Source organism: Oncorhynchus mykiss, chromosome 9, assembly GCF_057628025.1.
Source record: "Oncorhynchus mykiss isolate SJ-2025 chromosome 9, ASM5762802v1, whole genome shotgun sequence".
NCBI classification, from domain to species: domain Eukaryota; kingdom Metazoa; phylum Chordata; class Actinopteri; order Salmoniformes; family Salmonidae; genus Oncorhynchus; species Oncorhynchus mykiss.
In genome coordinates, this window is record NC_143030.1 from 77,006,853 (window position 1) to 77,031,476 (window position 24,624).

Genomic DNA, 24,624 nt, shown 5'->3' on the forward strand with positions numbered 1-24,624 from the left:
CTCCCTCAGACCCAGCTGAAGCTTTCTGCCTCCCTCCCTCCCTCCCTCAGACCCAGCTGAAGCTCTCTGCCTCCCCTCCTGTACCTCAGACCCAGCTGAAGCTCTCTGCCTCCCTCAGACCCAGCTGAAGCTTTCTGCCTCCCTCCCTCCCTCAGACCCAGCTGAAGCTCTCTGCCTCCCCTCCTGTACCTCAGACCCAGCTGAAGCTCTATGTCTCCCCTCCTGTACATCAGACCCCACTGAAGCTCTCGGTCTCCCCTCCTATACCTCAGACCCAGCTGAAGCTCTGCCTCCCTCCCTCCCTCAGACCCAGCTGAAGCTCTCTGCTTCCCCTCCTGTACCTCAGACCCAGCTGAAGCTCTCTGCCTCCCTCCCTCCCTCAGACTCAGCTGAAGCTCTGCCTCCCTCCCTCCCTCAGACCCAGCTGAAGCTCTGCCTCCCTCCCTCCCCCAGACCCAGCTGAAGCTCTCTGCCTCCCCTCCTGTACCTCAGACCCAGCTGAAGCTCTCTGCCTCCCTCCCTCCCTCCCTCAGACTCAGCTGAAGCTCTGCCTCCCTCCCTCCCTCAGACCCAGCTGAAGCTCTGCCTCCCTCCCTCCCTCAGACCCAGCTGAAGCTCTCTGCCTCCCCTCCTGTACCTCAGACCCAGCTGAAGCTCTCTGCCTCCCTCCCTCCCTCCCTCAGACCCAGCTGAAGCTCTGCCTCCCTCCCTCCCTCAGACCCAGCTGAAGCTCTCTGCCTCCCCTCCTGTACCTCAGACCCAGCTGAAGCTCTCTGCCTCCCCTCCTGTACCTCAGACCCAGCTGAAGCTCTCTGCCTCCCCTCCTGTACCTCAGACCCAGCTGAAGCTCTCTGCCTCCCCTCCTGTACCTCAGACCCAGCTGAAGCTCTCTGCCTCCCCTCCTGTACCTCAGACCCAGCTGAAGCTCTCTGCCTCCCCTCCTGTACCTCAGACCCAGCTGAAGCTCTGACTTCTATCATACAAAGACCTAACCACAGGTTTCTTTAAGACCAGGTCACAGGAAGGTCCATTGAAAATATTTTCTGAAACACTGGAAATTCCTGAGATTTCTTCTGTTTCCAGAATTTTCCGCAGACAAGACTTTACAGATGCTGTGGGTACATGGTAGGAAAACTAAATCCTTGAAGCTGTTACAGCACACAGGACAGGAGAAATAGTCTTCAGAGAGAGCAGGTTCAGAAGGTGCCATTTTGTCGCCACCTTCCCTCTTCTGTAATACGATTCTGAGAAGACGATTATTATTTTGAGAAGTTGTAGCAGTGGAGTCAGTAGCTAGAGGGTTTGATGTTCTTTAATTGTTGTTTTGAATCTTTAGAAGGATTTTAATAATGACAAAAAAAAAAGTTATTTCACCTTTATTTAACTAGGCAAGTCAGTGAATAAGAACAAAATCTTATTTAGAATTGACGGCCTTCCCCGGCCAAACCCTAACTTGGACGACGCTGGGCCAATTGTGCCCCGCCCTATGGGACTCAAAATCACGGCCAGTTGTGATACAGCCTGGAATCGAACCAGGGTCTGTAGTGATGCCTCTAGCACTGAGATGCTGTTGCCTTAGACCGCTGAGCCACTCGGGAGCCCGATAAGTCATATGTTGTGTTCTGTACGTCGAATGCTGAATAGCTGAATGTTAGTGCTGTTCTGAACATCCTTCCTGCTAACAGGTTTGTCAGGGTTGGAGCTACCTGGAACGTATGAGACTGTGTACATGTACAAGGGTCACAAGGATACAGTAGTTCTCTGCAGTTGTTTTATCTACTGTTAAAAGTGCTAAGATACTGTGTGTGACCACTGGCCACCAATTACGTGCCTCTCCTGTCACCTGCCGGGCGAGACAGAGGAGAGGAGCATCATTGGTGGCCACCGGTCAAGGTTCGCAAGTATAGTTCTCTGTGACTGTGTTATCTACTGATAAAAGGTGTTAAGATACATTGATAAATTCATCCTCACTAGAACCTAAACAGGAGGAAATCAACCAACACACACACACACTAGATAAAATATGATCAATGAAAACATACAGAACCAGAAAAGTGACTTCAAGTCAACGTAATAGAATTTAATGAACAGATGAGCTCTTTGAAACAATGGCGTCAACCACACAAAAAAAACAAAAAAAAATAATGTTTTGGAGGACTGCTTCAGAAGAATAGAAAACGTACTCTTCAAAAAAAAAAAAAAAAAAGACGCCCTAAAGTAAATCAGACAAAGTACACGGGTCACTCAGACGTCGTGTCAACATCAATGTGTCTATTAAAAAAAAAGGCCTATAAAATACACATTCCCTGTACAGACAATAACTGGGGGCTGGATATTGCAATCACATCTGAAATGCAAGACTAAGGGGTCACTTCCATTTCAATTCAGGAAGTAAACTGAAATTAAAATGTTCCTCTATGAGAACATTTTGAAATTGGACCCTGCTGAGAAGTGCTTACAAAAAAAACGTTCTAACTAATATCCATTTTGGAGACAATATTTGACAATCCTTATGGACCAAGGCTGGGCTTCTATGGTGTTGCATGTTTCAACAAAATACACATACAGGGCAACAATAAAGTGTTCCATCATTTTGACTCTTTTACAGCTGAATTTGTAAACAGTTTTTTTTTTGCATTTGTGAAACACACCGACAACAACAAAAATTAGCTGCTTTTACGACCAAACAAAATGTATTCTGCAACTAACTACCGTCAGTTATGACTTCGTCAGCAAACATGAAATCATTGACCGGTGGTATTATGCAGGTGAAACATCTCATCGTTGTCTTAGTTTCCAGGACAGAGCGCTACAGTCCCAGTAAATCTTAACTTTCACATCTTACTGAATACCTCAGGCACTGCGGTCAGTCACAGAGCCAGGCCTGGAAGACCATGGAGTTGGGAGGTCAAGGGTTAAAGTTAACTCATAGTGAGCCATCATGGAGGACACCAGTCATAGGGATATCATATTGTTGAGTATAGGGGCAAGAGGTGGTGGGAGAATACAGGTTTATGTCTGCCATGGCATTATCCGGATAGGAGCTACATATTTGTAGTTCTTGGATGAGTTTCCTCCTTACATTGTAAAGAACTTTGAGTGTCTGGAGAAGTGCTCTATCAATCCAATCCAATTATTATTATTCTTAGGAGATGAGAGGTGTAGCTGGGTGCTGTCTAGCTGGGTGGGGGGGGGGGGGGCTCAGAGGGCCTCGACTGGCTGACGGAGGGGTGGTCGGGGGTTGTAGGTGCTAAGAAACTCGGACCATCTGTGCTACATCGTCTTCTCCTGCCTGGGCGGCCAGCTCTGCCTGTTGCTGAGGAAGAGAAGGCGAGAGAGAGGAAGGATGAAGGTACCAGTCAACCTAAACATGTATCATGTACATTCTATAACATCATGTACAGAAAGTATTCAGACCCCTTGACTTTTTCCCTCACATTTTGTTACGTTACAGCCTTGTTCTAAAATGGATTAAATAGCAATGAACCTACACACAATACCCCATAATGACAAAGCGAAAACAGGCTTTTAGAGATTTTAGCAAATGTATTAAAAATAAAAAAAAACAAATACCTTAGCTACATAAGTATTCAGACCCTTTGCTATGAGACTCAAAATTGAATTCAGGTGCATCCTGTTTCCATTGATCATCCTTGAGCTGTTTCTCAAGTCCACCTGTGGTAAATTCAATTGATTGGACATGATTTGGAAAGGCACACACCTATAAGGTCAAACAGTTGACAGTGTATGTCAGTACAAATACCAAGTCATGAAGTCGGAGGAATTGTCCGTTGAGCTCCGAGACTGGATTGTGTCGAGGCACAGATCTGGGGAAGGGTACCAAAAAATATCTGCAGCATTGAAGGTCCCCAAGAACACAGTGGCCTCCATCGCTCTTAATTGGAAGAAGTTTGGAACTGCCAAGACTCTTCCTATAGCTGGCCACCCGGCCAAACTGAGCAATCGGGGGAGAAGGGCCTTGGTCAGGGAGGTGACCAAAAACCCGATGGTCACTCTGACAGAGCTCCAGGGTTCCTCTGTGGAGATGGAGAACCTTCCAGAAGGACAACCATCTCTGCAGCACTACACCAATCAGGCCTTTATGGTAGAGTGGCCAGACGAAAGCCACTCCTCAGTAAAAAAAGGCATATTTTCAATAGGCACCTAAAGACTCTCAGACCATGAGAAACAAGATTCTCTGGTCTGATGAAGCCAAGATTGAATTCTTTGGCCTGACTGCCAAGCGTCACATCTGGAGGAAACCTGGCACCATCCCTACGGTGAAGCATGGTGGTGGCAGCATCATGTTGTGGGGAGGTTTTTCAGCGGCAGGAACTGATAGACGAGTCAGGATTGAGGGAAAGATGAACTGAGAAAAGTACAGAGAGATCATTGATGAAAACCTGCTCCAGAGCACTCAGGACCTCAGACTGGGGCAAAGGTTCACCTTTCAAAAGGACAACGACCCTAAGCACACATCCAAGACAACGCAGGAGTGGTTTTGAGACAAGTCTCTGAATGTCCTTGAGTGGCCCAGCCAGAGCCCGGACCTAAACCCGATCTAACATCTCTGGAGAGACCTGAAAATAGCTGTGCAGCAACGCTCCTCATAAAACCTGACAGAGCTTGAGAGGCTCTGCAGAGAAGGATGGGAGAAACTCCCCAAATACAGGTGTGCCAAGCTTGTAGCGTCATACCCAAGAAGACTCTAGGCTGTAATTGTTGCTTCAACAAAGTACTGCGTAAAAGGTCTGAATACTTACATAAATGTGATATTTAATTATTATGATTTATTTTTAATTTGCAAAAATGTATTGCGTGTAGATTGATGAGAGGGGAAAAAACTAATTAATACATTTTAGAATAAGGCTGTAATGTAACAAAATGTGGGTCAATGGGTCTGAATACTTTCCGAATGCACTGTACATTACAGCATTTCCCATTCTAAAAGCTATTATTATTATTATTATTATTATCATTATCATCTATGTGTATTTTTATAAAACCTGAAAAGACTGGCACTAGTAAGGATTCTTTAAATTGTATAATGGCGGTTATAGTGAGGAAGCAGCCAGTAGAACCTCAACTCGTCCCCTCCTGAATGTCTGGTTGTGGTTCCCCTTCACCAGCTCTCTTACCAGGGCCAGGGCCATCTCCTCCCTCTCCTTGGGAGAGAAGAAGCGTCCTCCGTCTCCCCTCTTGCGCTGCATGGCGTGACGGTGACGGGACTCGTGCAGGTATTTCTGCAAAACAGAGACAGACAAATGTTAGTCATTAACAACACTGTTTTTTTTCAGTCCAGCATCAGAAGAACATAATCAATTCCCATACTCCATAGTGACACCCCTTCAGAAAAGCGTGAGACCATTCTGACTCATCCTCTTCTCTTTGGGGGGTCTTTCTCTCAGCCTCTAGCTTGGCGCTGTCATACTCTACTACGTCAGCTGACGCTCGCAACTATCACAGATAACAAAGAGAAACACTGCCGCAAGCTGCCCAGTGACGCGAGCCTACCAGACCAGCTAAATTCCTTCTTGCTTCGAGGCAAGCAACACTGAACTGTGCATGAGAGCCCTAGTTGTTCTGGACGACTGTCTGATCTCACTCCCCATAGCCGATGTGAGTAAGACCTTTAAAACAGGTTAACATTCACAAGGAAATACGAAATAAAAATGTGTTCACAAAATAAAAAAATACATTCAAAATGCCGCGGAGCCAGACAAATTACCAGGACGCATACTTAAGAGCATGCCCTGATCAGCTGGCAAATGTCTTCAGACATTTTCAACCTCTCCCTGACCCAGTCTGTAAGAACTACATGTTTCAAGCAGACCTCCATAGTCCCTGTGCCCAAGAACGTCAAGGTAACCTGTCTAAATGATTATCGCCCCGTAGCACTCAACTCTAGCTATGAAATGCTTTGAAAGGCTGGACAGGGCTCACATCAACACCATCATCCCAGAAATCCTGGGTCCAATCCAATTCGCATACCGCCAGACCACAGATGATGCAATCTCTATTGCACTTCACACTGCCCTCTCCCACCTGGACAAGAGAAACATCTACATGAGAAAAGCTGTTCATTGACTATAGCTCAGCGTTCAACAACATAGTGCCCTCCAAGCTCATCACTAAGCTCAGGACCCTGGGAATGAACACCTCCCTATGCAACTGGAACCTGGACTTCCTGACAGGCTGCCCCCAGGTGGTGAGGATAGGTAACAACACATCCGCCATGCTGACCCGCAACACGGGGGCCCCTCAGTGGTGAGTGTTTAAGGCTTCATCATCCTTCAGTTGGCTGGTGCCTTGCCAAACTCGGCTAGCCGAACTGAATGAGCGTGCTCGCATACTCCCGTAAAAGACCTTCGCTTGAAAAAGCAATAGTACTGTTTTGAGAAGCTGTAGCCAGTATACACTTCCTCAAAAGTCAGAATTTATCTAAAATAACTCACTCAATAAATCTGTCATTAACTTTGATGTTTTTGCCAAGGAGAGCTTAGCCTCGCAATTTTACATCTAACTAATTTATTATGAACCGTTTTGAGTAGATGTCCTGGATGGGTGGAAGCACGGTCCCAGTGATGTATTGGGCCGTCTTTACCACCCTCTGGAGGGCCTTGCGGTAGTGGATGGAGCAATTCCCTTACCGGGCCATGATGCAACCAGGACACTCTCGATGGTGCTGGGATAGTATTTGGAGGACCTGGGGCGGCATGTCAAATTTCTTCAGATTGTGCAAAGCCTTCATCAAGGCAAAGGGTTCTTTGAAAGAATCTTTGAAGAATCTCAAATATGTTTTGATTTGTTTAGCACTTTTTTGGTTACTACATGACTCCATATGTGTTATTTCATAGTATTGATATCTTCACTATTATTTTACAATGTAGAAAATAGTCAAAATAAAGAAAAACACTCTGCATATAGTGGGGTCGCCATTTTAGCATCAGAAACTCCAGGACGAGTGAACAGCAGCTCGCAATGTTTTCATCTTCGGTATGCTAGGAACTGTTTATGAGGAAACATTCCCCGACCGACCGACTCTTACCAGAAGCCACTGTTCGAGTCATTGGAAATACGGAGAAGACATCTGGTTGAATAGCAGAGTCGAGTGTGTTGTCCGTAAGACACGCCTCAGTAAAAATAAAGACATCCCTGATGTCCCTTTGCGTTTGAAGCCTTGCTCAGAGTTCCAGTGATTGGCCATCAGAATATGAGGAAGACGAGGCCGTGTAGCCCGTCTTTTCAGCCTAGCTTGGAGTCCCGCTTTTCTTCCTCGTCGGCGTTGCCTTAGGTCATCAGAAGGAATTATCATGGTCCACATATACAGTCTCGAAGATGGCACGACAACGCCTATCCCCCCCTCAGGAGGCTGAAAAGATTTGGCATGGACCCTCAGATCCTCAAAAATGTCTACAACTGCACCATTGAACGCATCTTGACTGGCTGCATCACTGCTTGGTACGGCAACTGCTTGGCATCTGACCGCAGGGAGCAACAGAGGGTAGTGCGTACGGCCCAGTACATCATTGGGGCCGAGCTCCCTGCCATCCAGGACCTATATACCAGGCGGTGTCAGAGGAAGGCCCTAAAAAAATAAAGTCAAATACTGCAGTCACCCAAGTCATAGACCGTTCTCTCTGCTGCCGCAATGCAAGAGGTACCGATGCACCGAGTCTGGAACCAACAGGACCCTGAACTTTTACCCCCAAGCCATGAGACGGATAAATAGTTAAATAGTTAATCAATAACAAACTGGACTATCTGCATTGATCATTTTAGCAATAACTCTGGACTCATCACATACGCTGCTGCTACTGTTTATTATATATCCTGTCGCCTAGGCACTTTAACCCTACCTATATGTACATATCTACCTCAATTACCTCCTTTCCCTGGTACACTGTGCAAGTTATTGTTAAACCAAAGTTAAACCCTTGAATGAGGAGGCGTGTCCAAACTTTTGACCGGTACTGTAGCCAAGTTCTTGTTACTCATTGTGTATTTATTCCTTGTGTTAAATGATGTATATTTTCTTTTTTCTCTCCTCATTGTTGGGAAGGGACCTTAAGTAAGCATTTCACTTAGTCTACACCTGTTGTATACTCACTCTCCTCATTGTTGGGAAGGGACCTTAAGTAAGCATTTCACTGTTAGTCTACACCTGTTGTGTACTCACTCTCCTCGTTGTTGGGAAGGGACCTTAAGTAAGCATTTCACTGTTAGTCTGTTGTTTACGACGCATGTGACAAATAACATTAGATTTGAAGCCCTACCCTAACCAAAGCTACTCACCCTCCTCTCCTTGGGGATCTTGCCCTCTGCCTCCAGCTTGGCGCGGGCCTGTCGTCACACACTAACCCTAACCAAAGCTACTCACCCTCCTCTCCTTGGGGATCTTGCCCTCTGCCTCCAGCTTGGCGCGGGCCTGTCGTCACACACTAACCCTAACCCAGGCTACTCACCCTCCTCTCCTTGGGGATCTTGCCCTCTGCCTCCAGCTTGGCGCGGGCCTGTCGTCACACACTAACCCTAACCCAGGCTACTCACCCTCCTCTCCTTGGGGATCTTGCCCTCTGCCTCCAGCTTGGCGCGGGCCTGTCGTCACACACTAACCCTAACCCAGGCTACTCACCCTCCTCTCCTTGGGGATCTTGCCCTCTTACTCCAGCTTGGCGCGGGCCTGTTGTCACACACTAACCCTAACCAAGGCTCCTCACCCTCCTCTCCTTGGGGATCTTGCCCTCTGCCTCCAGCTTGGCGCGGGCCTGTCGTCACACACTAACCCTAACCCAGGCTACTCACCCTCCTCTCCTTGGGGATCTTGCCCTCTGCCTCCAGCTTGGCGCGGGCCTGTCGTCACACACTAACCCTAACCAAGGCTACTCACCCTCCTCTCCTTGGGGATCTTGCCCTCAGCCTCCAGCTTGGCGCGGGCCTGTCGTCACACACTAACCCTAACCCGAGCTACTCACCCTCCTCTCCTTGGGGATCTTGCCCTCTGCCTCCAGCTTGGCGCGGGCCTGTCGTCACACACTAACCCTAACCCAGGCTACTCACCCTACTCTCCTTGGGGAACTTGCCCTCAGCCTCCAGCTTGGCGCGGGCCTGTCGTCACACACTAACACTAACCCAGGCTACTCACCCTCCTCTCCTTGGGGATCTTGCCCTCTGCCTCCAGCTTGGCGCGGGCCTGTCGTCACACACTAACCCTAACCCAGGCTACTCACCCTCCTCTCCTTGGGGATCTTGCCCTCTGCCTCCAGCTTGGCGCGGGCCTGTCGTCACACACTAACCCTAACCCAGGCTACTCACCCTCCTCTCCTTGGGGATCTTGCCCTCAGCCTCCAGCTTGGCGCGGGCCTGTCGTCACACACTAACACTAACCCAGGCTACTCACCCTCCTCTCCTTGGGGATCTTGCCCTCTGCCTCCAGCTTGGCGCGGGCCTGTCGTCACACACTAACCCTAACCCAGGCTACTCCCCCTCCTCTCCTTGGGGATCTTGCCCTCTGCCTCCAGTTTGGCGCGGGCCTGTCGTCACACACTAACCCTAACCCAGGCTACTCACCCTCCTCTCCTTGGGGATCTTGCCCTCAGCCTCCAGCTTGGCGCGGGCCTGTCGTCACACACTAACACTAACCAAGGCTACTCACCCTCCTCTCCTTGGGGATCTTGCCCTCTGCCTCCAGCTTGGCGCGGGCCTGTCGTCACACACTAACCCTAACCCAGGCTACTCACCCTCCTCTCCTTGGGGATCTTGCCCTCAGCCTCCAGCTTGGCGCGGGCCTGTCGTCACACACTAACACTAACCAAGGCTACTCACCCTCCTCTCCTTGGGGATCTTGCCCTCTGCCTCCAGCTTGGCGCGGGCCTGTCGTCACACACTAACCCTAACCCAGGCTACTCACCCTCCTCTCCTTGGGGATCTTGCCCTCTGCCTCCAGCTTGGCGCGGGCCTGTCGTCACACACTAACCCTAACCCAGGCTACTCACCCTCCTCTCCTTGGGGATCTTGCCCTCTTACTCCAGCTTGGCGCGGGCCTGTTGTCACACACTAACCCTAACCAAGGCTCCTCACCCTCCTCTCCTTGGGGATCTTGCCCTCTGCCTCCAGCTTGGCGCGGGCCTGTCGTCACACACTAACCCTAACCCAGGCTACTCACCCTCCTCTCCTTGGGGATCTTGCCCTCTGCCTCCAGCTTGGCGCGGGCCTGTCGTCACACACTAACCCTAACCAAGGCTACTCACCCTCCTCTCCTTGGGGATCTTGCCCTCAGCCTCCAGCTTGGCGCGGGCCTGTCGTCACACACTAACCCTAACCCGAGCTACTCACCCTCCTCTCCTTGGGGATCTTGCCCTCTGCCTCCAGCTTGGCGCGGGCCTGTCGTCACACACTAACCCTAACCCAGGCTACTCACCCTACTCTCCTTGGGGAACTTGCCCTCAGCCTCCAGCTTGGCGCGGGCCTGTCGTCACACACTAACACTAACCCAGGCTACTCACCCTCCTCTCCTTGGGGATCTTGCCCTCTGCCTCCAGCTTGGCGCGGGCCTGTCGTCACACACTAACCCTAACCCAGGCTACTCACCCTCCTCTCCTTGGGGATCTTGCCCTCTGCCTCCAGCTTGGCGCGGGCCTGTCGTCACACACTAACCCTAACCCAGGCTACTCACCCTCCTCTCCTTGGGGATCTTGCCCTCAGCCTCCAGCTTGGCGCGGGCCTGTCGTCACACACTAACACTAACCCAGGCTACTCACCCTCCTCTCCTTGGGGATCTTGCCCTCTGCCTCCAGCTTGGCGCGGGCCTGTCGTCACACACTAACCCTAACCCAGGCTACTCCCCCTCCTCTCCTTGGGGATCTTGCCCTCTGCCTCCAGTTTGGCGCGGGCCTGTCGTCACACACTAACCCTAACCCAGGCTACTCACCCTCCTCTCCTTGGGGATCTTGCCCTCAGCCTCCAGCTTGGCGCGGGCCTGTCGTCACACACTAACACTAACCAAGGCTACTCACCCTCCTCTCCTTGGGGATCTTGCCCTCTGCCTCCAGCTTGGCGCGGGCCTGTCGTCACACACTAACCCTAACCCAGGCTACTCACCCTCCTCTCCTTGGGGATCTTGCCCTCAGCCTCCAGCTTGGCGCGGGCCTGTCGTCACACACCAACACAAACCAAGGTTACTCACCCTCCTCTCTTTAGGGATCTCGCCCTCTACCTCCAGCTTGGCGCGGGCCTGTCGTCACACACTAACCCTAACCCAGGCTACTCACCCTCCTCTCCTTGGGGATCTTGCCCTCAGCCTCCAGCTTGGCTCAGGCCTGTCGTCACACACTAACCCAGGCTACTCACCCTCCTCTCCTTGGGGATCTTGCCCTCTGCCTCCAGCTTGGCGCGGGCCTGTCTTCACACACTAACACTAACCAAGGCTACTCACCCTCCTCTCCTTAGGGATCTTGCCCTCTGCCTCCAGCTTGGCGCGGGCCTGTCGTCACACACTAACCCTAACCCAGGCTACTCACCCTCCTCTCCTTGGGGATCTTGCCCTCAGCCTCCAGCTTGGCGCGGGCCTGTCGTCACACACTAACACTAACCAAGGCTACTCACCCTCCTCTCTTTAGGGATCTCGCCCTCTACCTCCAGCTTGGCGCGGGCCTGTCGTCACACACTAAGCCTAACCCAGGCTACTCACCCTCCTCTCCTTGGGGATCTTGCCCTCAGCCTCCAGCTTGGCTCAGGCCTGTCGTCACACACTAACCCAGGCTACTCACCCTCCTCTCCTTGGGGATCTTGCCCTCTGCCTCCAGCTTGGCGCGGGCCTGTCTTCACACACTAACACTAACCCAGGCTACTCACCCTCCTCTCTTTAGGGATCTTGCCCTCTGCCTCCAGCTTGGCGCGGGCCTGTCTTCACACACTAACACTAACCCAGGCTACTCACCCTCCTCTCTTTAGGGATCTTGCCCTCTGCCTCCAGCTTGGCGCGGGCCTGTCGTCACACACTAACCCTAACCCAGGCTACTCACCCTCCTCTCCTTGGGGATCTTGCCCTCTGCCTCCAGCTTGGCTCGGGCCTGTCGTCACACACTAACCCTAACCCAGGCTACTCACCCTCCTCTCCTTGGGGATCTTGCCCTCAGCCTCCAGCTTGGCTCAGGCCTGTCGTCACACACTAACCCAGGCTACTCACCCTCCTCTCCTTGGGGATCTTGCCCTCTGCCTCCAGCTTGGCGCGGGCCTGTCTTCACACACTAACACTAACCCAGGCTACTCACCCTCCTCTCTTTAGGGATCTTGCCCTCTGCCTCCAGCTTGGCGCGGGCCTGTCGTCACACACTAACACTAACCCAGGCTACTCACCCTCCTCTCCTTGGGGATCTTGCCCTCTGCCTCCAGCTTGGCGCGGGCCTGTCTTCTCTTCAGGATGCGATGGTACTGTTTAGCGTTGACGTACAGAGGTTCCTCCTCTAACATCTCAGCCCCGGGTAGAGGGATACGCTGCATAGCAGGCACCGCACCTCCACTAGGCATCATCTAGCAGGGAGAGACAAACTAGTTAGAGGGACAAACACACACATGGCATGTGCCTGACAAGAGACAATTCTTTCCAATAAAACACCCCCATACCATAGAGATTGTGTAATATCTAATTCACTGGCAAATACCTTACTGAGTCTAGGTAAGAATTATGTGTGTGCGAATTCAGTTTGGGCTCTAATAACCAGGAAATGACACACTACAGACTCTGTAATAACCAGGAAATGACACACTACAGACTCTGTAATAACCAGGAAATGACACACTACAGACTCTCTAATAACCAGGAAATGACACACTACAGACTCTGTAATAACCAGGAAAGAGCACACTACAGACTCTGTAATAACCAGGAAAGAGCACACTACAGACTCTGTAATAACCAGGAAATAGCACACTACAGACTCTGTAATAACCAGGAAATAGCACACTACAGACTCTGTAATAACCAGGAAATGACACACTACAGACTCTGTAATAACCAGGAAATGACACACTACAGACTCTCTAATAACCAGGAAATGACACACTACAGACTCTGTAATAACCAGGAAATAGCACACTACAGACTCTGTAATAACCAGGAAATAGCACACTACAGACTCTGTAATAACCAGGAAATAGCACACTACATACTCTGTAATAACCAGGAAATAGCACACTACAGACTCTGTAATAACCAGGAAATAGCACACTACAGACTCTGTAATAACCAGGAAATAGCACACTACAGACTCTGTAATAACCAGGAAATGACACACTACAGACTCTGTAATAACCAGGAAATGACACACTACAGACTCTGTAATAACCAGGAAATGACACACTACAGACTCTGTAATAACCAGGAAATGACACACTACAGACTCTGTAATAACCAGGAAATAGCACACTACAGACTCTGTAATAACCAGGAAATAGCACACCACAGACTCTGTAATAACCAGGAAATGACACACTACAGACTCTGTAATAACCAGGAAATGACACACTACAGGCTCTGCAACGACACACTACAGGCTCTGCAATGACACACTACAGGCTCTGCAATGACACACTACAGACTCTGCAACGACACACTACGGGCTCTGCAACGACACACTACAGACTCTGCAACGACACACTAGAGACTCTGCAACGACACACTACGGGCTCTGCAACGACACACTACAGACTCTGCAACGACACACTACAGACTCTGTAATGACACACTACAGGCTCTGCAACGACCAGGAGATAACAGACCCGGTGATCCAACCCCCTCAGTGATCTAGGTAACAGGATGTCTGGGTGTATCTGCTGGTGCGGGGGGCCTTACCATGACCATGCCACCGGTGTTCATCATGTTGCCTGAGACCGGCAGGGTGACGGTCACGGTGCCCTGCTGTCCACTGTTGGTAGTGGTGGTGTTGGCGCCCCCTGTCTGTACCATCTGGGCCCCCGTCAGACTGCCTGCTGGGATGGTGATCATTCCTGGGGAGAAAAAGCCTCCTTATCACCACCACCATCACCGTTACTATAGTCATCAGATTGACATTTCACTCACGGCACCAGAAGGTACAGTATGTGACGGCATTTAACTAACATCTTGTGAGAATGTACAGAACGTATATTACTGGAAGTGTGTGAGTGTGTGAGTGTGTGTGTGTGTGTTGCACACGTTCGTATCTGTGCAAATGTAATGGTCGCGTACATAGATTTACAGATGTTATCACAGGGGCAGCGAAATTATTGTGTAAAGTAAATAAAGTGTGCGTGTGTGTGTGTGTGTGTGTGTGTGTGTGTGTGTGTGTGTGTGTGTGTGTGTGTGTGTAATGTAATGTAAACAAACCCTGTTGCAGGACGGTGCCGTCTGCGTTGACCGGTTGATAGACGATGGTCTGCCCGTCAGCCGTCTGAGCCAGCTGCTGGCCCTGCTGCAACTGGATCTGCTGGCCCTGTAGGAACACACCGGAACACACAGGACTGGGTCATATAATGACTACTGGACTACTGCAACTGGATCTGCTGGCCCTGTAGGAACACACCGGAACACACAGGACTGGGTCATATAATGACTACTGGACTACTGCAACTGGATCTGCTGGCCCTGTAGGAACACACCGGAACACACAGGACTGGGTCATATATGACTACTGGTAAAGTACGTAGCATGAGCCTTGGCTTGTGCGAACTGGAACGGCTCATAGGAGTAAGAACCCGTTTCCTGTTTCCTGTTTCTGTAGCGTGAGAGACAATTTTTTACATCTGCGTGTGTAACGGATTTGAAACGGCTAGCTTAGTTAGCGGTGGTGCGCGCTAAATAGCGTTTCAATCGGTGACGTCACTTTCTCTGAGACCTTGAAGTAGTAGTTCCCCTTGCTCTGCAAGGGCCGCGGCTTTTGTGGAGCGATGGGTAACGATGCTTCGTGGGTGACTGTTGTTGATGTGTGCAGAGGGTCCCTGGTTCGCGCCCGTGTATGGGCGAGGGGACGGTCTAAAGTTATACTGTTACACGTGCAATTTGAAGGGAGTTGCCAACTAGCGTTAGCATAATGACTGTAAGTCTATGGGTAACGCTAGTCAGCATTGGCTCACAAAACGACCTCGAACTTCCTTCTGGGGAAGTAGATAGTGGGCTTTGTTGCCAAAAATCCAGAAGAATCCCTATAAATAACGCCTCAATTGGAAAGGAATTACAGAAAGAGCCACTCCTGACCCAACATACAGGAACTCACAGTACGGAGCCACTCCTGACCCTACATACAGGAACACACAGTACAGGGCCACTCCTGACCCTACATACAGGAACACACAGTACAGGGCCACTCCTGACCCTACATACAGGAACACACAGTACAGGGCCACTCCTGACCCTACATACAGGAACTCACAGTACGGGGCCACTCCTGACCCTACATACAGGAACTCACAGTACGGGGCCACTCCTGACCCTACATACAGGAACACACAGTACATGTGTGTGTGTGTGTGTGTATACCTGGTTCTGTCCGGCTGTGATGGCTTGTTGTGGCTGTTGGATGATGATCTGTTGGGTTTGACCCTGCTGTCCCCCGAGCTGTAACATCTGTCCACCCTGCAGCTGGATCTGCTGTCCCCCTAGATGGATCGTCTGACCGTTCTGCAGCTGGATCTGCTGTCCACCCTGCAGCTGGATCTGACAGTGAAACATGATCAGATGATAGCTTTGTGTTCACAATATCGTTCCAACTCCTGAATCTGGCTCGAAGAAATATGATTACTAGAATGGGAAAAGCCACTAAGACCACTGCAATTTGACTGCATCCTCATTGAATGGGTTCTAGTAAATATATTTCTATATGTTTTTTCTTCTTCATCCCATTCCTCACCTGTTGTAGTCCCTGTCCTCCAGACACAGGCACTTGCATGATGGTCTGTCCCTGTCCCCCACCCATAGCCTGCACCATGATGGGTTGCCCTGACGACGTGATCAACTGCCCTCCGCTCACCTGCACCATCAGGGGCTGACCCTGGACCTGTGTGGGGAGGGGGGGGGGGGGGGGGGTTAAGTTCATTGCTTAATTTGTTTTTTAAATTGTCAATAAAAATCATCCAATGTATAGCTTGATATAAAGTAACCGTTTCATGGCACAGCCAGAGTTCCATAGAATGACATGCATGCCATTCAGGCGTATGAATTGACATTTCTGACAAAGCATTGCTGCTTATAGGAAATAAAATGATAAATACACACACAGAATGGAGCCAGCTCTTTGAGTTGACACTACGAGGAAAACAGAGTCAAATACGATGAACAACAAGATGGCCCCGAATTATTGTTTCCAAAATGTTGATACCTCCATTAAAAAAGGAGTTACAACGCAGTTCAGAACAGCGATAGCCTAATTAGCATGCTAGCGGTGCTCAGGGCACTGAGATGGGTGGGTGGACGAGGGTCATGCAAGTACACTGTGACACTGAGTGACAGTCAGGCCGGCGGTCACACCACTACCTGGAGTGTCTGCACCTGCTGGCCAGAGGCCGTCATTACGGCCGCCTCCGTCTGCAGCTGCACTGCCGTCACTGTGCCCTGAGTCTGCAGACAAGGCAGCATACAAAGCACACCGTTGGATCACTTTGAGCAAGGCGAGGAGCAGAATCGCTCATCTTGATCACATCACCGAGTAGATATATTTGGGGAAGCAAGGCGATGTTGATATCAGTGATTCTCCATAACAAGAGACGCCTCATCCCAGAGAGGTGTAACAAGAGACGCCTCGTCCCAGAGAGGTGTAACAAGAGACACCTAGTCCCAGAGAGTTGTAACAAGAGACACCTCGTCCCAGAGAGGTGTAACAAGAGACACCTCGTCCCAGAGAGATAACAATTGATTGATAATATAAGCAGTATAATTGCATTTCCATGTAAAATGTCCGTTGAGCAATAACAAGTGAAATTCACCAAATTGGGTGTCAAATGAAAGCTAATATATATATTTGTTTTTTATTAAGGCATATATTCATTTTTTTTTATACCACTTTCCATCCTAAAAATGAGGACTAAGCAAAAGCTTTGATTTCTGGTCAAACAGATGAAAAAGAGCCTTAGAAAACTAGCATCTAGCATAACATTCAGCATCTAGCAAAACATCTAGCATCTAGCATAACATCTAGCATAACATTTAGCATCTAGCATAACATTTAGCATCTAGCAAAACATCTAGCATCTAGCATAACATCTAGCATAACATTTAGCATCTAGCATAACATCTAGCATTATACATCTAGCATCTAGCGTAACATATAGCATTATACATCTAGCATAACATCTAGCATCTAGCATAACATCTAGCATCTAGCATAACATTTTTGGGTGACCCGACCAAATTCACATAGAAATGTGAGTTGTAGATCTGTCATTCTCATTGAAAGCAAGTCATGAGGTGGTAGATCAGTTCTGTGTGTTCTATTTCTATGCTTCCCATTCTTAAAAAGTTTTTTTTTTGTTGCATCTTTTACTTTCGGGTTTTGTCCACCAGGTACAAACAGCTAAAGATACAATATTTTTGGTTATTGAAAATATATTTCCCAGCAGTTTAGATGGTACAATGAATCTACACTATACATGCTTGTTGTGTCACATAACCTGAAATTAGGCAAACTACTAGAATTTCAGCAACCAGGAAATGGCGGTCAATATTAGAATACATTTTTTTATTAAAGTTCTAGAAGACAATCAATCACAGTACCAATAATTGCTTCTATTACACTCGAGGTGTGTACACTACATGACCAAAAGTATGACCGAACATCTCATTCCAAAATCATGAGCATTTATATGGAGTTGGTTGTTCCACACCGATCTCGACAAACCATTTCTGTATGGACTTTGCTTTGTGCACAGAAATGGAAATGGACTTCCACAAACTGTTGCCACAAATTGTAAGCACAGAATTGTCTAGAATGTCATTGTATATTGTAGCGTTTACATTTCCCTTTACTGGAACTAAGGGGCCTAGACCGAACCATGAAAAAACAGCCCCAGACCATTATTCCTCCTCCACCAAACTTTACAGTTGGCACTATGCATTCGGGCAGGTAAATTTCTCCTGGCATTCACCAAACCCAGATACTTCCATCGGACGACCAGATGGTGAAGCGTAATTCATCATTCCAGAGAATGTGTTTCCACTGCTCCAGAGTTCAAAGGCGGCGAGCTTTACACCACTCCAGCTGACGCTTGGCACTGCGCCTGGTGATCTTAGGCTTGTGTGCGGCTGCTCGGCCACAGAAACCCACTTCATGAAACTCCCGACAAACAGTTGTTGTACTGACGTTGCTTCTAGAAGCAGTTTGAAACTCGGTAGTGAGTGTTGCATCCTATGATGGTGCCACGTTGAAAGTTACTGAGCTCTTCAGTAAGGCCATTCTACTGCCAATGTTTGTCTATGGAGATTGCATGTCTGTGTCCTCGATTTTATACACCTGTCAGGAATGGGTGCTGCTGAAATAGCCGAATCCACTAATTTGAAGGGGTGTCCACATACCTTCGTATATATAGTGTACTTGAACCAATTATTTTATTAAATAATGTAATTGTAAAATATATATTGTAAAATATATATATAAATCGCACACAGAAGAAGTTTGAAGGATAACTTAGTTGCTAATGGCAGCCTGCAGTACCCTGGTCAGCCTTCAACTTGAGTAACTCAATGAGAGCGGGCAGCACAGAGCTACCCTACAACGTCATTTCCTGGAGTAGAGCTACCCTGCAACGTCACTTCCTGGAGTAGAGCTACCCTGCAACGTCACTTCCTACTCACTTCCTGGAGTAGCACTGCATGAAACAGAGGCGTGCTTCAAAAGAGTTCATAAGAGTTCATAAGAATTAAACTGTTCTACCTTGTTAGCGAGCAAATAGATCCAAGTCGGAATAAAGATTAGCTGGCTACTCACTAGCACATGAGCTTATGCTTGAGAGATTGTTTATGAGACCTGTGTTAATTTTCTATAATGCCTGCTACACAAAGTTGGTAATTATTAGTGAATATGCATTAAGCATGGTTCTGGTTAAATTTGGAACAAAAAGGCAGTTTTCAGAGACCGACTTGAAAGCCAGATCAGTCATTATTGCCAAAAAAAAAATCTGGTTAAACTGTTACATTATTAGTGGGTGTTATGGTTGTGGAAGGCTTATATTTAGCCTAGGTGTACATTTCATCAGCTCCAAATTCATTAGATTATTGCGGACTGTTTGAAATGCAGTGTATTTGACCTTTTAAATTGTACAACAAATTTGATTTAGAGGTCAAGATATATATTGTTAAATCACCCATAAATTTGAAAGAAAATCTAGATATGATTTTAAGGACCAACTGATTGAGATGTTTGAACATGAATTAATTCAAACCAGCAGCAGCTCATAGTAGATAGTTACCCACCTGTTGTTGTATCTGTCCATTGGATGTCTGCACGACTATCTGCTCCCCAGTCGAGGTGGTGGCGGTGGTGTACTCCATGGTCAGCTAGTCACTTCCTGTTATTGTCACTTCCTGTTATAGCCACTTCCTGTTAAGTACAGAGTTTTGTCAATAAAATGTGAAGCAGGTTGGGATGTCAATACCAAGGTTAGGGTCACAAAAGCAATAATAGCCTATGACAGTGTTTTCCCAATATTAATTTAGCAGCAGAGGCCTCATTGTTCCCACTGCTGCATTTTTTTTAAAATTTAGTCATATATGTTTCTGCCAAGACTCGCTTAATTTGATAGTTGTTGGCTCAACGACTGGAAGTCTATAGGAACAGGTAGCATGTAATTGCTAACATTAGTGGCAATGAAACACCATTTTCCAACAGCATGCTAGCAATAGATAGAACAATGAGCCAGATATTTCACCGGAAAATATAAAATGTGCTTCCGGTTGCCGTTTCCACTCACTACCAAATATGGGGATGAGGGGAAGCCCAGTGGCCGGCAGTGGGAGAAGATGGACTTGGGTTGACATTTAGCAAATGTTCTCCTCAATTAAATATTTTGATGTCAATGCAGTTTTCAAAAAGTGGACTACATTTTGTAGACTTTACCAAAGTTTAAAAATTGTTTTTTTTTAAAAAGGATTGTTTAAAAGGAGTGCAAGGGTGAATTGAGTTATTGCACACGTGCACTTCACAGAGTAGGCGTTCTCTGATGGAAATATGCACATAAAATGCTAGAAAATGCCAAAAACATCTCGCTAGCTCGTGCTTGGCTCTGCCCACCTCCTTGCTTGTTCTGCCCACTATGTTTCATTTGCTCCCATTGGAAACTCCAGGCTCTGGTCTATCTTGGGTTAGTCCCGGATGTTGTGTATAGACTACCACAGTATGAGTCATAATACCCATAAAAACCTAGTGGTCAAACAGGGAAATGGTTGCGATCGTTTTTTCCCCCCCATCATTCATTTGTCCCCATAGGGGATTTTAGAAACACTTAAAATAGGGGCTGTTTCGTGTAGGCTTTACCCTGGCGTGCCGTTTTTATAATCGTGTAAATCCATCTAAGCACAACGTGACTTTAATCAATATATTTGCCTCTATTTACCCCCCAAAAATTAGATGCTAAAGTGGCTGCCATAAAGAACTAAAAATGCCATGATAATCTGGACGAGACTGCCGAACGGACGGAGGCAAAGGTTAAACAAAATCTCTGGATAATGTTAGCTACATGTAGTAATGAATAAATTGGCGAAAAAAAAAAAGAATGGACAATTGTGTGAACTGTCTTGTGCATGTTTTTAAATTTACAAAATACCTGTTTGCAAAGGTGTCCGCTAGAGATGACGTGCAAGAGCTGGCTGGGAGTTGTAGTTTTGCATTTACATGGTCATCAAAACATCACGCCAGGGTAACCTCGTCTGGCATTTCTAATTGCCTTGTTATGTCTGCCAAGTTGCTCTCTCAGAATATCATAATGGACCTGCAACTTTGACTTTCTCCAATTCCGCTCTACAATCTCTCTTTAATGGATGAGGTGAGGAAACAAATACAAGGGGCTCTCTGTTTGGATGTGGCCATTTTCAACCTTACTGGAGATCTGGCATCGGTGGTTTCCCTTCATTTGTTATTAAAAGTTATCAACTAAATCCTCACAAGAGGAAGGCAGAATAGGTGATGGTGTATTGTTCAGACACAATAATAAAATCTGTAGCAACTTCAGAGGTCAGATAGTGCTTCTTAATAATGTGTTCAGGTACGTAAAAAAGTTTGTAAAAAATACAGTGTTGATCAGATAAAGCAACATCAACAATAGAGGATATGTCAATAGAAATACCCTTGGTAATAACCAGGTCCAGAGTATGGCTGTGGTTATGGCAGGGCCCAGTAGAAAGCCCCTTGGTAATAACCAGGTCCAGAGTATGGCTGTGGTTATGGCAGGGCCCAGTAGAAAGCCCCTTGGTAATAACCAGGTCCAGAGTATGGCTGTGGTTATGGGTGGGCCCAGTAGAAAGCCCCTTGGTAATAACCAGGTCCAGAGTATGGCTGTGGTTATGGGTGGGCCCAGTAGAAAGCCCCTTGGTAATAACCAGGTCCAGAGTATGGCTGTGGTTATGGCAGGGCCCAGTAGAAAGCCCCTTGGTAATAACCAGGTCCAGAGTATGGCTGTGGTTATGGCTGGGCCCAGTAGAAAGCCCCTTGGTAATAACCAGGTCCAGAGTATGGCTGTGGTTATGGGTGGGCCCAGTAGAAAGCCCCTTGGTAATAACCAGGTCCAGTAGAAAGCCCCTTGGTAATAACCAGGTCCAGAGTATGACTGTGGTTATGGCTGGGCCCAGTAGAAAGCCCCTTGGTAATAACCAGGTCCAGTAGAAAGACCCTTGGTAATAACCAGGTCCAGTAGAAAGCCCCTTGGTAATAACCAGGTCCAGTAGAAAGACCCTTGGTAATAACCAGGTCCAGTAGAAAGACCCTTGGTAATAACCAGGTCCAGTAGAAAGACCCTTGGTAATAACCAGGTCCAGTAGAAAGCCCCTTGGTAATAACCAGGTCCAGTAGAAAGCCCCTTGGTAATAACCAGGTCCAGAGTATGACTGTAGTTATGTCTGTCAACATGAATATTAAAATCACCCAACACAATGATTTTTATCATAGTTCTCAAGGACAACATACAATAATTCAGAGAAATCAGTAAAGAAAGTGGGACAGCGCTTTGTTGTCCTATACAGGGTTATAGTCAGTATAGCATGATGCTCAAAATACCCCAAGTTGCCAAATGAAATGTCCTTACAGCGGAGAGCATTAATACCTGTTTTCCGATCGAGTATGAAAAGCTGTAGTCCAGGGGGAGGCTTCAATAAGAGCAGCACTAGTCGGATGACAGCCATGTTTCAGTGAGAAACATGCAATCAACTTTGCGCTCGGTAAAGAGGTCATTCACAAGAAAGTTTTTTTTTTACTTGTGATTCCTCTAACATTTAAAAAGCACCACATTCAAATGAGTGTGGGCCACTCCCTCGAGGTAACCAATGGAATACCAATCAAATAATGAAAGTTACAACCACATTTTCTGACAGTCTCCAATCTTTTAGAATGGTAGGAGATGAGTTTGTATAAACTCACTAGAGTTAGAGGAACCTAAACTAGGTTACTCACAATAACCAAAGTGCCATTTCTACAGGAGTCCATATGCTTTCCAAGTCCTCTGGTTGCTTATTCTGACAGGGAGAACTGGAGCACTACCAGGCCCTGTCTGTCGTCAGTCTCTAAAAACAGTTTGATGTCGCTGGAAATAATCCAGGAACTCCATGCGGTTAGTGTGAATCCTGTCTCTTTTAACTTTAACCTCCCTCTCCTAAACCCTTGGAGAAATGAATTAGAGAAAGACGTTGAGGAAAAAGTAACTAAAACACGTTTTATTATGAACTGAAACCTTCACTCTTTGTTTGCTACTGTTGTGAGCAAAGCGTTTCCCTAGGTACTGTACATCGCTAACGACAGTTAGCTTGAGAAAAGGCCAAAATATGATCTTACTGGATAGTTTACTAACTAGCAAGAAAACACCTGAAACTGTCTTGAATGAAAAGGTCATATTTTTGCAATTTCCCAAAACCAATGCGATCTCTGAGGAGAGACTGTCCATCTTGCATTAAACACTACAATTGTCTGTAGTGGGGCACTACTCAGTTTACATGTTGATGTACAGAGTAATTAAATCATTTAGCAGCATTTGGTTAGGGGTGAGAGAAAAAATACTGCTGCAACCAGACTGGCTAAACATTCAGGATTAGCATTTAGCCACAGGTGGTTGAAAAGTGTGTTTCATAAGGAAAGCATGCATATTTTGTCATATTAAAAGGAGGAAATCGAAGCTTATCCAGCCTGAATGGATAATGTTTTAGATACGAATGTATTGCCGGCTGCAATACAATGAGTTTAGACAGCAAAATGAAACGACTCAGCATCGCCATCTGCCGACCATAGAATGCAGAATGGCCTGCATACAACAAACACCATGCAGCAAATCAATACAAAAGATAGCCACGTTTGTCGAAGGGCATATTGTGGCGCCGAGTTTTGTCTCGTCTTTGTTCTAGCTAGCTAACAATTACTGTAGCCTACCAAACCTTCAGTCTTTGTTTGATACTGTTGCTAGCAAAACGTGTCGCTAGGTACTGTACACCGCTAACGTTAGTTAGCTTGAGAAAAGGCCAAAAATATGATCTTAGTTGGCTAACTGGATAGTTTACTAGCTAGCAAGTAAAACAACTACGGTAGTCTGTAGAAAGTCTCACATACAGAGCGGAGGCATGTTGGAAATGCATGAATGTTTGGGTATATCACTAGCTTGCTTACAAAAAAACGAAACCATTAATTATTGGCTTCATTCAAACGCAACGTTGCATTCATCGTGCAACTCTTATCTCGGTCGCGCCAGTTGACTAGCAAGCAATTAGTTTCTATTAACATCACACTGAAATCATTAAGAGTTCGTAATTTAAACATTCGATTCCTGTATTTTGTAGCGTTTAGTAATTTGGTTGGTCAATGACAAACCAATCCGTGCCTTCAATCGGACTTCTCTTACCGTGTCTCCGCTGTCCGGTATCCTTCTGATTGGCTCCAGTACAGGGTTCTAAAGCCCAATCACCAAAGTGAGCGAACAAAATGGCGCAAATGGAAAAACAACAGCGATGCCGAAGAGACTCATGTGATCTTTTAGACGAAGATAGACGAAAATGGCCGATCTATCACCCGGTATTTATTTTAGTATGTTATCTCTAACAAGCGTTACAACTGCATAAATTAGTTTTTTTTTTTAAATGCATCAATATCAATGCATTTAGGAAAATAATGGTTTGTGGTCTGGTATTTTCGACCAAGTAGAGACTTTTTTTTACATTTATTTTTATATTCCTCTCCAGTAGATGGCAGTGTGTGCAGATGTAGGCTGTAGAATGTTTGCGGAAGTGCCACATTGTTTCCACGAGATAAGCAAGCATAGCCAGATATTTTTAAGCAAATTATATCTGGTCTAGCATGAGAATCTTATTTGGTTGAATAAAACGGTTATTCTGTCTATCCATGTTAGCTAGACACCTGGTTGTTGAACACGTTGTGATATGTTAAATGGATGTAAGTTAGCGGAAAGGAG

At 47.1% G+C, this 24,624-nt stretch overlaps 1 protein-coding gene across 3 annotated transcripts; it reads right to left on the reverse strand.

Annotated features, from left to right (window-relative positions):
- Nucleotides 1-2,055: 2,055 nt before the first annotated feature.
- Nucleotides 2,056-24,393, reverse strand: LOC110531271 (nuclear transcription factor Y subunit alpha). 3 transcript variants are annotated; one of them, XM_090185422.1, is made up of 10 exons: nt 24,058-24,389; nt 19,439-19,565; nt 15,885-16,031; nt 15,515-15,691; nt 14,366-14,471; nt 13,853-14,007; nt 12,388-12,531; nt 12,273-12,302; nt 5,139-5,243; nt 2,056-3,316 (listed from the first exon to the last, which is right to left on the reverse strand). In XM_090185422.1, the coding sequence occupies exons 2-10, from the start codon at nt 19,514-19,516 to the stop codon at nt 3,251-3,253; spliced, it is 1,008 nt and encodes a 335-aa protein (XP_090041548.1). In that variant the 5' UTR covers nt 19,517-19,565; nt 24,058-24,389; the 3' UTR covers nt 2,056-3,250. The 3 variants fall into 3 exon arrangements, with proteins under 3 accessions (XP_090041548.1, XP_090041549.1, XP_090041547.1); XM_090185423.1 differs by lacking the exon at nt 12,273-12,302 and adding an exon at nt 16,505-16,591 and having other exon boundaries at nt 12,358-12,531; XM_090185421.1 differs by lacking the exon at nt 12,273-12,302 and having other exon boundaries at nt 12,358-12,531; nt 24,058-24,393.
- Nucleotides 24,394-24,624: the final 231 nt, after the last annotated feature.

Bases quoted from the DNA above. Each gene is read 5' to 3' on its own strand.
- LOC110531271 (XM_090185423.1), bottom strand. From the start codon at position 19,516: ATGGAGTACACCACCGCCACCACCTCGACTGGGGAGCAGATAGTCGTG. The intron at 12,532-13,852 runs GTAAGGCCCCCC...TCTCCCTGCTAG, and splicing joins ACACCGGTGGCATGGTCATG to ATGATGCCTAGTGGAGGTGC. The intron at 3,317-5,138 runs GTAAGAGAGCTG...TCTCTTCCTCAG, and splicing joins AGGAGATGGCCCTGGCCCTG to CAACAGGCAGAGCTGGCCGC.